This window comes from Corvus brachyrhynchos, unplaced genomic scaffold, assembly GCF_000691975.1.
Source record: "Corvus brachyrhynchos isolate BGI_N302 unplaced genomic scaffold, ASM69197v1 scaffold334, whole genome shotgun sequence".
NCBI classification, from domain to species: domain Eukaryota; kingdom Metazoa; phylum Chordata; class Aves; order Passeriformes; family Corvidae; genus Corvus; species Corvus brachyrhynchos.
The window spans coordinates 2337284-2350919 of record NW_008238316.1 but is presented as its reverse complement, the minus strand read 5'-3'; the positions used below and the strand labels follow the sequence as shown (position 1 = coordinate 2350919).

The window sequence follows — 13636 nt, the reverse complement described above, 5'->3', positions numbered from 1 at the left end:
CCATAGCTTTGGGTCAGAAAACACCAGGACTGGTAAAATTTTCCCTGCAACCTTCAAAGCAAAGAGGAAACAGAGTGGTGGTGGTGACAGCTGGTTGTGGGAGCTGGCTCTGAAGGGGGGAAAGGAAAAGTATTTTATTTGGTCTTCCCTGCTGGGGCAAAACCAGAAGGATTCGTGGGTTATTTACACTGGACTGAGAGCAATCTGGAAGTTCTCTCCAGGACAACGGTTATTTTTTTTCAGCTGGAATATTGCCTTTGGGAAAGACAGAGCCTAAACCCCGTGTTTCCCATCCCTTTCCGAGAGGGATCCAGGAGCTGGGGCAAAGCCAATGTCACCGGCACACGCCTGGGAGCAGCCGCTGGCTCCCTGGAGGGGATGCTTGGCCGAGCGTGGGCGCGAGGGGAATTACCTCGGATGGAGGGGGGCCGGAGGATGCTCCTGGTGCCGAGCCCCTTGGCGGTGGGGAAGTGCAGGTTGGGGATGGCCGCGTAGGCCTGGGGTGCGTAGAAGACCGGGGCGCCCAGGTAGGCGGCGGCGGGGTCGTACAGATGGCCCAGGGTGTAGGTGTAGTCCCCCTGCAGCACCGGCGCCCTGCCGCCCGTGCCGCGCGTGTACCTCACGTAGCTGTCCTTGTCCACCGGCTTGGCCAGCGTCACCTCGATCGGGGACCCGTCCAGCACCTTCGCGGCGGGGAGAGAGCACGGCACAAGCACAGGGGTAAGTGGCCAAAGCGCTCCATGGAAATCCCACCTGTGGAGCAACTGCCCCCACGCCCTGATGGGATGGGAAGATGGAGGAAATCACCCCAAGAAAGCCCCAAATCTCCCTCACACGGGTGGAAGGTGGCACTGGCTGGGTGAAAGTTTAGCCTGAGAGCGCCCAGCCCTGGCCCCAGCTGGGAGAGGCTCCTTCAGCAAAGCCTTCAAAAGGCTTCGCTTCCCCTCGAAGCAGCTCGTAAGCCGGCGAGATTCCGCGTGCTCCCAAGAACAGCAGCGGCACTAAAAATAGGAGTGGGGTTAACACCTCTTTGGGAACAGCTCTGGCTCTACAGTGAATTACATGCAGTGCGAGAAGGGCTAAATTCAGCAGCCTCCTCGCAAATCCTCATCTCAGTTTGGAGCAGATGTTTGGGCTGACCTCGTTTGTCCCAGTTTGCTATTCACACGCTGCCCTGCCAGTGTTTTTGTTGGCAGTCTGGAACAAGGATGTGAGTGTGAGCCAGGGGGGATGGCAACCCCTCCTTTCCTAGCTCTTCTTTCAGCTTTTCCTGCTTTTTTTCTGTCTGAGCAGTGAGCTAGAGCCAGGCAAACACTTAGCACGAATACAAGGAGCCAAAATGAATCGTTTGTGTACAACAGAGCTGCTGAAAAACAAATTCAGGAGCATAAAAGCAACCAGCAAAGAGAAAATCGGGATAACACCTCTGGGAGGGTATGGAGCTAATAAAGCAGGTGGCTTTGTATAAAATACTGCACCCAAGCCCCAGAAATTAACATTTACAGCAGCGTTACCTTCCCATTCAAGGCTTTCATGGCCTCCACTGCGTGTTCTCTTTTATTAAAGTGCACAAAGGCGTAATCTCTAATTTTCTTTACTCTCTCCACTGCACCTGTGGAAAACATTGGAATATTAGTGGGAAATGGGGATTAGTCAGAAAACAGAGACCTGAAAGAGCAGTTCTGTCAGGTTGTGAGCCCCTGGAGAGCAAAGGCTGAGCAAGAGTAGAAGAAAAAGAGGTCAGTGTCCCCTTACCTCTTTGGATGTATATTCCACAGGAAAATCAATATAGAGAGGTTGTAGCATTTCAAGGCAAACTAGAAGGTTTTGGGATCAGACACCAGTAAGTTTCCCATTAAAGTGGAGAGGTTTTCTCCTGTCCAAACCTTTATTTTGGTCTTGCATCTCTGTTCTGTGACAGACCATGCACCAGCTGTGGGAACATCCCCATGTGATCCCCATCTCCCTGCTTTCGTACATGCATTGGAGGCAGCTGCAGGGATGCTGATGCTTCTGCCATACCATGAGGAGGCTTTTATCGTAAACACCAGCTCAGGATGCTCAGGAGGAATGAACAGCCAGCCCTGCCCAGGACAGAGCAGCCCAGGGCACTGGGATGGGCTGGGACTGATGGGGCAGCAGCTCTCTCCCCAAGAAGCAGGCTCTCCCTAGGAAACAGCCTTTCCCATGTCAGCAGGGCTTCCCTGGATGCCCCAATTCACCTGGAAATGGCCCCAGTCAGACTCTGCACCTGAGGGTTGGCCCTGCTGGGAGCGGGCTTGGGCTGGAGAATCTTTCTTCCAGCCTGAATCTTTCCTACACCAAATTTACCCGAAGAAATTCAAATGTAAATGGCTTCTTGTTCTTCTTTTCTAAGTCCATCCTCCACGGTTTTCCCTCTCCCTTGCCAGCTGCTCTGCTGCCAGGAACTCTGCACTGAGGAGTCTGTCCCCAGAATAACCCCACCAGTCCTGTTCCCTATGGCCCAGCCTTCAGCCATTTCTTTAATTCTTCATCTTCTCTGCTCCTGGGGCTTGGGAAGCACAACATCAGCCAGCCCAGCCTCCTGTAAAATCCCCAAAATATCCTTTGGAAATGCGGCTAAGGGATGCTGAACAACCCTTCTGTTGGCTTCTTACCTCCTAAAGCTGAACAGGTGCACAGGGAAATGTCATGTTGCCACAAAAAGCACTTACTTAGGAAAAATGCAGAAGAAAATGAATTTCTTTGGTGTTCGGGGGGAGTCATTAGGAGCTGCAGAGGGCGAAATGAGCCTGTCCCAGCCTATAACCCGAGCAGGCTGCACGTCTTGGAACGACACAGGGATGGTAAAGCAGCACTTTGTGTCCTTCAGGGACAGAGGGTGATTTTCCAAGCCTGAAGTTCTGGGAGTTACATGCTGATGCTTTGTGGAAGCTTTAACCAACTTGCTGCACTTTGAATATCCCCCTTCTGCCTCCTGGAGAGCATTCCAGGACACCAATCCTGAGCCAAAAATTCTGCTCTTCCCTGCTTCTGCCTCTGCTGGGCAAAGCGATGTGGTACCCAGCCGTGGGTCGGCTCCAAGGAGAGCCCATCCATGGGATATCACAGAGGGAGCACTGTCCCTCCAGCACACCAGGAGAGCACAGTCTTCCTGCAGGGAGCTCTACCAGGCAGGAGGAATTTTGTTGGGATCCCCAGGGAGCAAGGGCAGGGCTTTCCAGTGAGACAGCTCTACAGAAGTCATCAGGCTGGGAATTTGGCACAGATTTAAGGGCTGATACTCGTACTAGAGCCCAGCTTGAGGAGCCCAAGCAGCATTCCTGGTCCTGTCTGTGGAACCCTCAGGGATGTGGCAATTGCTGTGGCATGGAGACCTCTGGATCATTTTTTATTGGATGACTTGTTGATGTCAAAACAGCTTCTTAATGCCCTGGATCCAAGGTAATCTCAGGAAAGTGGCGCTGAAATGTGGCTCGATGAGTGAGGCAGAGAACCAAGGCAGGGCAATAAATCATTTCAGATCCTTGCTGCCTTTTTTGGTCTCAATGAAACTTTAACTGCATTCTCTCTCCCCAAAGCTGAAAGTTTTGCTGCTCTAATGCACCCATTCCTGATTTCAGCCACCAAAATAAAAGCTGTCCATTAAAAAAAAAAAAAAAAATTAAAAAATTCCAACAGGAACACTGAAATGATAAAGGGAAAACGAAAGATGATGCAGAACTTCTGTTGTTCTAGTGGAAAACTTCTCAGGAGCAAAACAGATGACTGTTACCAAAGTGTCAAAAGGCCGCAAATGTGTTTCTGGGGAGTGTGAGCTTGTTCAAAGCTCGGGAGCAAAACTGGGTAAATAAAAGAAGGAAACAGTTCAGAGAGTGGGATAACATAAATTTAACTTAGGGGTAAAATGGGGTTTGCAACAACTCAATGGTGGCTAAAAGTATGAGCCAGAAATGCCGGAAGGACACAAGGAAACCTCGTGAAGACCTTTGCATTGCAGCCTAGTCCAGAAAAAGGCACGTGCAGGGCAGAAATGAGAAGTTAGTGGAAGAAAAATGAAGCTCTGCAGTGTATTTTAAAAAATTAATAGAAGGAAGTTAACAGGAATGAGATGAAAGGAGATTTCACATTGCCAAGCATCAGTCCCTAATGCCTAATGGACTGCGTGGCTTGCAGAGCTGCAGAAACGGGTTATTTTTACTTTGTTGGTTTTGGGTGGAATTTCCTAAAGCTGGAGCAACTCAGAAGTAAAATCTCCTTTGAAAGCCAGCAAGATTTTTATTCCCAACTAATCCCCTTGCTTTTTTTGAAAAATCTCACCCTAAGTGCATGTAAGATATGCCACAAAGGAATATTGAATTAAATGTAAAGCACTAATTATTCACCAATTTACACGAGGACTGGGGGGGATGTATGAAAATGCATTCAGAATTTAGATAGATCAGATAAAAAGGATTTGTGTTAAAGCACTCCACTTTTATCACCATCCCTTGCCACAGAAGAATGCTGAAGTCACCCAGCTGCTTCACCAACTCTTTTTAAGAAAGACTGAATGAGTCCAAAGCATTTGGATGGCACAGGGCATCCCCATGCAGCACTTTGGGTCTCTTCCAGCTGCCAGCCATCCTCCTTCATAGTGGCTGTAGCTGGGAATTAAGCAGCCCTTAAGGGGATGGCATTTTGGGTGGGAGCCTTCAGCCTGATGACAGTTTTTGTGGCGTTTCACAGCAGACAAACAGCTATTTTCATCTCTTTTGGCGTTTCAGGAATGCAGAAATATTTCCATTTGCAGCACCTATTTCGGAGGCACAGCACCCATGGGCTCCTACCTGGTTTGATGTTGTTGAACTCCTTCTCTATGGTCTCCTCGGTGGTGGAGAGCATGAGGTTCCTCACGTAGAGGATTTTCACTGAGGACATGGTGTCCTCATCCACCTCCACCTCCGGCTCTGCCCAGTCCACGGCGATGGGGTGTCCCCACAGCTGGATCCTTCCTGCAAGGGAACGGGCAGGGTCAGTGCTGGGGGCTCTGCTTCCTCTCCTCCTGCTCATGCTCTATTGCACAGCACAACAGGCCCAATTCTACAAATGAGACCAAAAAAAAAAGCCTTCCTAGCCCAAAGCACTGCTGCTGCATCAGCTCCCTCCCAAAAGCAGATGGTCACACTCGGAATGTCCTCCTGCAAATACCTGGGGAGCCTCCAGAACTGAAAGAAGTGAAAATATGGAGTAATTCACTTAAAGCCTGCATTCCCTGGAGTGCTCCCTAAAGGGAGCTGTTTTAATGCACTTATAAAAATCCCTTCTGGCCCCCAAAGTTTCATTCCCTCGATACCAGAACAGGGATCCTGAAGTGCCAGCGGGATGAAATAAAGTAGCAAAAGCAAGGATGTCTCTGTGTGTGCTTGAATTCGTTCAGCTGAAGCTGCAGCAGGAGAAAGGAGGGACACAAAAAGTCCTGGGGCATAAACCAGGGTGTGGGTGTGGAGGGTAAACCCAGGGGCTGTGTGTGCACTGGCCTGAGCTGCTGAGGGGCAGGGAAGGAAAAGAGCAAGTAAATCACATTGCTGAATGCTGGTGATGGAGTTGGGCTGGCGTCCCCACTCCTTGAGGCTCAGCTCCAGATTCAAAGGCACCTGATGGGAGACTTTCCCTGAACTCCAGGGGAATTTTCACAGGTCCATATTTCCTCCTGTCTGCGGGTGTGTGTATTACCGAGGCTGCCATTTTAGACGTGTCATGGAGCTAAATTTTGGTTAAGTCAGATTTATGGTTCTGTTGCGCTTATAGAAAATTCTACTGAATCGCTTTAGAGGTGTCAGATTAGTCAGTTTATTAAGAGCTGCTAGTGTTGAGTTGATTAGATATTGTTATGAATGATAAAGCATGATTAGATATTGTTAGGAATAATGAACTATTTAGACCTAAACTGTTGAGCCAGTCTGAGGCTGAGTTTGGTGAGGGGATTTATTCTATCGGGACTCAACCCTTTGAGTCCCTTACTTTTTCCCTCCTCACCCTTTTGCCTCCCTGGCCTCCATGTGAATCATTCTAAATTGCTTTAATCTGATTTTTCTTTGTCTGCTTTATCTGTATAGTGGGTATTAGAGTGACCCTTGCCATCAAACCCTTTTGTGCCCTCACAAATTTATATTAAACCTGCTTTTGCTCAGGGCTTGCTGGTGATTCTTTAAGTGACCTAAACCACTCATTTGCAGCTGAGGAGACAAAGAAAATCCTGCAAAACATCTAAAAAGGCATCTCTGCTTGGACAACCCATTCAAGAAGGGGTCGAGCTCCAAAACGAGAGGCTGAGGATAGAATTTGGAGGCTTACTGGAAGTGTAAATGATCAAATGAAATGGAAAGGTGCTGCTCCCTCGGAATCCCTCATGAATGAGCTGGGATTTGTGGAGTGAGGCTGAGCTGCTGTTCAGCTCTCAGCACTGCACAGATCTGAGCTGTCAGTGACAGAGATAAAGGCAGGGCTGCTCACGGGTCTGTGCCCCTTTCTCAATTGCTGTTCTCATTCCAAGGGTGTACATAATGACCTGGCTGACCTGCAGCAAAGAGCTAAGCTTGGTGCCTCTTGCTGAGACCCAGGCTATCTCCACCCTGTTGTTTAGCCAGGAGACAGGACAAAATTGAATTTTTTATAAAAACTCTCCATTTTTGAGCATTTCCTCTACAGAGCTCCGTCGAAGAGCAGCGAGGTTCAGTTTAAAGGAAGCATCTTGATAGTGATATTCAATCTCTCATCAGCTGGAGACACATTTGGCTCTGCCTTGGAAATTTTTTCCGGTTCCTGCCATATGCTTGAGACATCAGAAGACCCTGGCTCCTGCTCACACCTTTGGAATTCCTTAAATTGCTTACTGAGATGTCCCTAACTTGGAAGTCCCTCACGCATTACACATCCGCTCAGGGCTCTGAGTTCCTTCCATCTGTCTCGCTGTCTTTGCTCAGGATTTTAAGTGCTCTGCCTGTTCCCGCCTTCCTTTTCCTCATAAAATCCATGGAAAAGTCGTGCTGAAGCACAGAATGTGCTCCCACCATCAGGGAGATGCTTAAGCTGAAGCAGAAAATGCAGAATAAAAGGAAAAGTTGTCAGCGTGAGAGATCTCCCAATAGCAAAGTGAATTCGTTGCTCAAAATCATGTTTCCTTTTTTTCACCGTGAGAAAAAAGAAAAAAAGCATTTCAATTGTGCAGGATATTTCATGGGCTGTTGTAGAAAACAGGTTAAAGAAGGTTGGTGGTTATGAGCAAATCTCAAACCCTGAAGTTTGCTGGATGCTTTCACCAGCAAGTGAGCTGTGCTCAACAAGGCAGTGCAGGAGCATAAGAAAACAAGAGAAAATTGGTGAAATCCCTGCAAATGCACTTCAAGGTAAGTGACTTCCTCACCTAATACCAGCTAAACCCCTCTCTCCCTCACAACGCTCTTTGGCTGTCCCCCAGTGCTGAATTTCAGAGATTTCCTCTAAAGCAATTCCTCACTCCAAGCTCTTTTTGCCAAAATATCCATTTTCAGTCCATTCTCCAGCCTGAATTGGCTCTCAGATGCCTTCCTGAGTGATTCTCCCCGAGGGGCCATAACTGAGGCTGTGTTTTGTGTTTAACCCAAGACAAGCACGGGACAAAGCACTCCCCACAGCAGAGCTGAATGGATACACGCAGCTAAATCCATCTGGCTGGATTTTCAATAAAAAAATTTATAAAAAGCTCTCCTGATGACGAGCATGGATCATCAGCGTGGTGCTGCAGCAGGAGCTGCAGCGAATCCCACCCCCTGCACCCCGTGCTGTGTTGGGGAACCTCCTGGCTCTGGGTGTCTCTGGCAGAAAACTGCTCTCTGAGGGCAGAAAACTCAGCCACGTTCACTTCCTTGGATTCCTGGCTCCCCTGGAGACGTTGTCACCACAGCACGAGGTGACCCCTGCGTTGAAGCCACCCCTCCCCACATCTGCTGACCTGGGAGCAGCTTCCTCCTGGCCATGGCTGCTGCCCGGTGGCTCTCGTACTCCACGAAAGCAAACCCCCTGTTCTTGGTTTTGTCGGCTGCGCTGGGGTAGACGATGACGTCCACGACGCCGTCCGTGACCTTCTTCATCTCTGCCAGGATTTCCTCCCTCTTCTTGGTTTTGGGGATGCCCCCCACAAACAGGCGGCAGTTGTCCACGCTGGCACACACCCCCAGGAGCCTCCCGTTCCTGGAACAACAGAGCTGCTTTGTCCGGAGCCAAGAGAGGGGAAGGTTAAGGAAAAGCCCCTCTTCTGGCCCAAAACACAAGGCCAAACACAAGGCTTCAGTGCCAGCCGTTCTTTGGGATATTCCAGTGCCCTTGCTCGGCGCAAAAGCTGCCACTCTGCTAAATCTGGTATCAAAGCCAGGCAGCACAGCTGAAATGAAGGGTTTGAGGGAGAAACCAAAGTCAAATTTTGCTTTTCCTTCCAGGGATTCTCCCTTTTGCTGCCACCAGGCAACTGCACCCACCACCCCAGGTCCCTGTGTTGTCACCAGTGTAAGCCAGGACTTCTTGTGTTCACCAGCGGCTTGTGGCTTCCCACTCACCTCCTGACTGAGGTTCTGGGGAAAGAAAACCCCTTGTCATGGAGAGGCACCATCTGGGGACTTGCTGATGGCAGCTGTTGTGAAGACCCCAAAGCAAAAACTTCCTTTATTCACCACTATGGGGTCAAACTATCTCTTACAGGTCTGGAGAAGTGCAAAACTTCTTTAGAGGAGTCTTTGGAACCAGGGAAGGAAGTGGAGGAGCTGGAGGTGGATGAAGCCTGATCCCTAAGACCTTCCAACCTCTGCTGCAAATGACATCTCCAAGCCCTCTGTGTGCCCTGTGAGCTGCTCAAAGCAGTTCACCACCCATCTATTTTTCTTAAAAGCAAAAATGAAAGCTGTGCAATTGCCAGAATGCTTAAAAACCTTTTGGGATAAACCAAAGGCATCAACTCATCCCACTTTGAACTGGCAAAAAACATTTCGTGTGGTTGAAATCCAACCAACACGTACTGATGGGCCCATCTGTTGTTGATTGCTGGGTGTTTTGTTCCCAATTTTTAGTCACTAACATGAGGACTTTTTCTGTTCCTTTCTATTAGGAAATGGCTCTGTTTTGCCAGTTGGTTTCCATCCTATTTCACCATCTTTTGCAATTGCTCCATCTCCCAGAACATATCTACAGAATCTGTCACGAGGGAGACTGTGAATAGAATAAATCAACAACAAACAACCTGGGGGGAACATAATAAACAGCACTGGTTAGGGGAAAGTTAATTTGATCCAAAGCAGAATATTTTTTCCCAGTGTTCTGATAGATTTTTTTTGCTGTTTTCTTGTGAGGAAGAAATTTCCTGTGAAAGATGTTGACTTTATTGAGCAGTGCCTGCACAGGGAGACTGGAGGAGACTTCCCCTCAAAACTCAAGGATCTCAATAACCTTGCTCTGGGCTGCCAGGAAAAATACCCTTACATGCCAAAACAGAGAGATACATGTGATTTAAAGCTGCTGTGAGGGTGTTTGCCATGCTTACCTGATTTCATAATTATTGAGTGTCTTTATTGCATTCTTGGCCTCCTGTTTATTGGAGAAGGTCACAAAGGCGTAGCCCCTGTTGTTGCCATTGAAGTCCATCATCATCCTCATCTCATAGATTTTGCCAATCTGCCAAGTGAGAGCGATTTGTCAGCAAGGCGGCAGTGGTTAGAGAGGACTGGGATCCTAAAGCACACCCAGTTCCAGTTGCATGGGCAGGGACGCCTTCCACTGACCAGATTGCTCCAAGCCCTGCCCAGCCTGGCCCTGGAATCAGCTCAGGTCAGCCCTGAAATGCAGCTCTGACCATCACTAACTCAGCAGCTGCCACCAAGTCCCACCTTTTCACAGAGAGGGATAAGCTCATCCTCAAAGAGGTCTCGGGGCAGCTTTCCGATGAAGATCTCACAGCCCCTCTCTGGTGGAGGGCCATCCCAGCCTGGTGGTGGTCCCCCGTATTTCCTCTGCCCATTTTCCTGCCATGGAGGAAGAGAAAAGAAAGGTTCAGCTGTCGGTTTTTAAACGTGGATCAAACCAACCCCTTCTCTGGGAATGACCCTTGAGGCAAACACCCTCCTTCCCATCAGCTCCTCAGGGATTCACCGGGATAACGCAGTGTCCCGCTGCCAAGGCTGGCATACTTCCAAAGTCCAAGTGCAGACAGGTAACTCCCTGGAAAATGGAAATCCTCCTGGCTCTGGGAGGGGCATCTCTGTGGGCTGTGTGTCAGCTGTGGGCTGGGTAATGGAATGTTTGCCAAATTGATCATTTGTCTTGATTTTCATCCAGTCCAAGGATGACACGGGCCCACACAGGAGTTCCTTCTGGCACAGAGCAAATCTTGGCCCCAAATAATAGCCAAAGATGTGAAGACCAGTCAGTATTTCCTCTTCAGTATGTCTCTCTGTTCTCCTCTCCTATTTTTAACCCTATTTCCTGTATTTCTTGGTTTCCTTCCTTCCTTCCTTCCTTCCTTCCTTCCTTCCTTCCTTCCTTCCTTCCTGCCTTCCTGCCTTCCTTCCCTCCCTCCCTTATCTCTCCTTCCCTCTCCCTACAGTGATTCCCTGCTCCCAGAGGAGCCGTGGCTCCATTAATTTTTCCATTTTTGGCTCCCTGACCATTTCTTTAGTCACTTCCCACTCTGGGATTATTCCAGGCAAGCGAATGCCTTGTACAGCTGATTTAAGAGGAATGTAAACAAACAGGGATCCTTATGGGAAAATAGGAATATACCAGAAACCCTTTTCGTTTTCTTGAGCCTAGAACACACCCTGAATTATCCACGCTCATTCCTGGTTTTCCAATGTTTTCAGCAGTGATGGAGTCCTGGGGACACTTGAATTTATGTCTGAGCTGGTGTGCGAGGGAGCACAGCAAGAAGTAAAGCCTTCCCTCAAGTTGCAGTGGCTGGAAGGCAGCACCCCAACAAACCCTTCTTGACAAGGTGCCTGGAGGGCAAGTGGACATCAGCCACTTCCCAAAGATGAACGAGCCAGGTGTGCACTGAGGAAGAAGATGTTTGGTGGCACCCATAGACAGGTTGGAAGAAAGATCCCTAAGGTACAGGGAAATTAGGAGGGGGGGAAGAGAAAAAGATAAAATAGCAAGGTTGGAATGGAGAAGGAAAGAAGAAGAGAGAGGAGTTAAAGAAGAGGAGAAAGAGAAGAGAAAGCTGTTGAAGCCTGTGGGGGATTGGGGGCTGAAATCTGTGGTTCAGGAGTGAGCTATAGCCAGATGTGACAGTAGGAAAAACGGAACACCAGGATAATTCCAAGGCCAGCTTGGACAGGGCTTGGATTAACCTGGGCCAGTGGAAGGTGTCCCTGCCCATGGCATGGGGCTGGAATGAGCAGGGCTTTAAGGAGCCTCCCAACCCCTATGACTCTAAGAAAGCCCCAGTAAATCCAAGACACAGAGAAGTCCCTTATCCTACGGGTCAGGTACAGCAGAAAGGCTCCTCAAGGGCACCAAACGCAGCAGCTGGCCTGCTCCTGGAATGTGCTTTTTCCCAGGAATCTCAGGTTTTGCTTGGGGCTGTTGTGCCCTCTAGTGCTATGCAAAGCAAGGCAAAGTTCACGGCCTGCACCTGCCTAAAATCCCGAGTTTCCAGTTCCTTTTTCCAGGACGCAAGGCCAGTCATGGCAGTGCCCTGTGCTCTCCAAGGCTGAGCTCGTTTCGGTCGTGTTAGCCAAGAAAGGCTTTCTCAGGTGGGGTTGAAGGTCACGCCCAGGCTCCACCTGCCCTAACCATGGGTGGTTTGGATCCTGGGGACCTTGGAGCCCAAACTGGGAGCAAACCTTGGGGCAGGTGAGGCACCTGCCTCCCACGTACCTGCGCAAGGCTCTGCACATGAGGTGACGTGCCCGGACTTCCCACCTCATCCCTCCTCTGAAACTTTGCTCAGTGAGTTCTCTTTGGCTTTGAGACACCAATCCCGACCTTTCCCAACATTTAGCAGTGCTCAGGGTTGCTCTTCCCCCACCTTTATCATAATTTCCCATCAAACAACAAATTCCTGGAGGAATAAGATCCTGCTCCGTGAAAGACAACGCAGCGATGGTCAGCACGGGCGTGAGAGACAAACAGAGGGAAAAGGAATGAGCAAGGAGTGATTCAGGAGCATGGATTCGCTGCTCACGCCCCCGGTGGAGCTTCAGGATGAAGCTGGGCACTGCACAAAAGGATGGGACCATGAATTCCTACCTGGATCAAATTATATCCCGTTCGCTGAATTAACGCACGGAGGGCGGCTTCTTTCTGTGTGCCGGTCAATCCATCCCCGGATTTGTGATTTGATTCCATTGGGAGTGATTATCAGCAAAAAATCAGGTTAATTAGGGGTGCTCACTGCAATCAAATTTAAGATAAATTAAATCAATTAATACGGCTGGGAGGAGAAAGTCCACCCTCCCGAGAAAGTTTACAGGGTCGCTCTTCCTAAATCAGTTATTTTGGAGATAAACCCAAAACAGAACAGCAGAGACCATGGAAAAAGCAGAAATATCCCCCTTGCTGAATGGAAATAAGCAGCATTTAAACCCACAGTCAGATGCGGGGGAGGTGCAGAGGGAATTTGTAGCCTTTTGGTGGTGTCTCAGGAGGAAAAAATACATAATTATTATTATGCCTAATCCTGCACTGAGTACACAACAACGAGTCCTTCAGGCCTCGTGTGATGCTGGCACTGGAACCTTGTACCAGCCATGTTCAGCACTCTGTGAGAAGCAGGACCTAGCTCCAAATTTGGCCTAATTTTACTTTCGGAAATAAAGAACATGGGAGAACTTCAGATCTTAGCTCAGCTCAGGGCTGGAACAACCTTGGGTTCACACATTTTGAATCAGAGCTGCAGTTTCAGGTCATGGCTGATTCAAGATTGTTTGCTTTGGTTTGGGTTTGGGCTGAAAACATCGTAAAACTGAAATCTGAATCTGACTTGGGCTACACACTGGGAAAGGGACATTTATAAGATGGATTCACTACTGGTGATTCCCTGTTTTTCCTGAATGCTGAGCTCCGAGCTTGTCCAAAATCCATCTGTGTGCTCCAGGCAGACAAACGGGGTCTGTAAGGTGCAAGGCTGAGCTTGAAGCCTCAGGCTGATGCTGAACAGCAGCCAGAGCAAACCCAGGCCCCTCCTCAGCTCCTTGCAGCCAGAGCTGGAGGCCAGTGGGACCAAGGACTTCATGCAGGAAAACGCTAAATTGGGTCATCCAACATGGTTGTTATTGCCTAAAATCGCATTTTATTGTGGGAAGGTGGAGGTAAGGAAAGGTGGGAACTCCCAGGCTTGCCTGGAGAGCAAACAGGGCCAAAAGGGGCTGGGAGGGGCGGCCTGGGGGAGAGGGGGACGGGGCACCCTGGGAGCACAGAGGGATGGGGTGCTGGGGGGGGATGCTGGGCAGAAGGGAAATCCAGAGGAGTGGGAAGGTGGAAGGAAGGTGGATTGCTGTGCCTGCACTCTGAGCTGCTGCTGGATTTTGGGGAGGAGGCCCTGAACAATGCCCCTGCACATAAGGTGAGCACTGCAGGTAAGGAAATGCAGGCAGGGAAGTGCCATCTGTCTGGTTACAGCTGATTTTCTGAGTCACGATTCTGTGCA

At 49.3% G+C, this 13636-nt stretch overlaps 1 protein-coding gene across 2 annotated transcripts in view; it reads right to left on the bottom strand.

Moving 5' to 3' along the window:
• A1CF (APOBEC1 complementation factor) overlaps nucleotides 1-12418 on the bottom strand; it is a 21434-nt gene extending 9016 nt beyond the window's left edge. The window contains exons 1-7 of one of the 2 annotated variants that reach the window (XM_008633277.2): nucleotides 12238-12418; nucleotides 9876-10010; nucleotides 9533-9663; nucleotides 7955-8193; nucleotides 4812-4976; nucleotides 1515-1612; nucleotides 413-683 (exon numbers count right to left, since the gene is read on the bottom strand). In XM_008633277.2, the coding sequence (XP_008631499.1) occupies nucleotides 413-683; nucleotides 1515-1612; nucleotides 4812-4976; nucleotides 7955-8193; nucleotides 9533-9663; nucleotides 9876-10010; nucleotides 12238-12336 (1138 nt within the window). In that variant the 5' untranslated portion in view covers nucleotides 12337-12418. The remainder of the gene's footprint in view (nucleotides 1-412; nucleotides 684-1514; nucleotides 1613-4811; nucleotides 4977-7954; nucleotides 8194-9532; nucleotides 9664-9875; nucleotides 10011-12237) is intronic. The other variant, XM_008633279.2, reaches the window with a different exon arrangement.
• Nucleotides 12419-13636: the final 1218 nt, after the last annotated feature.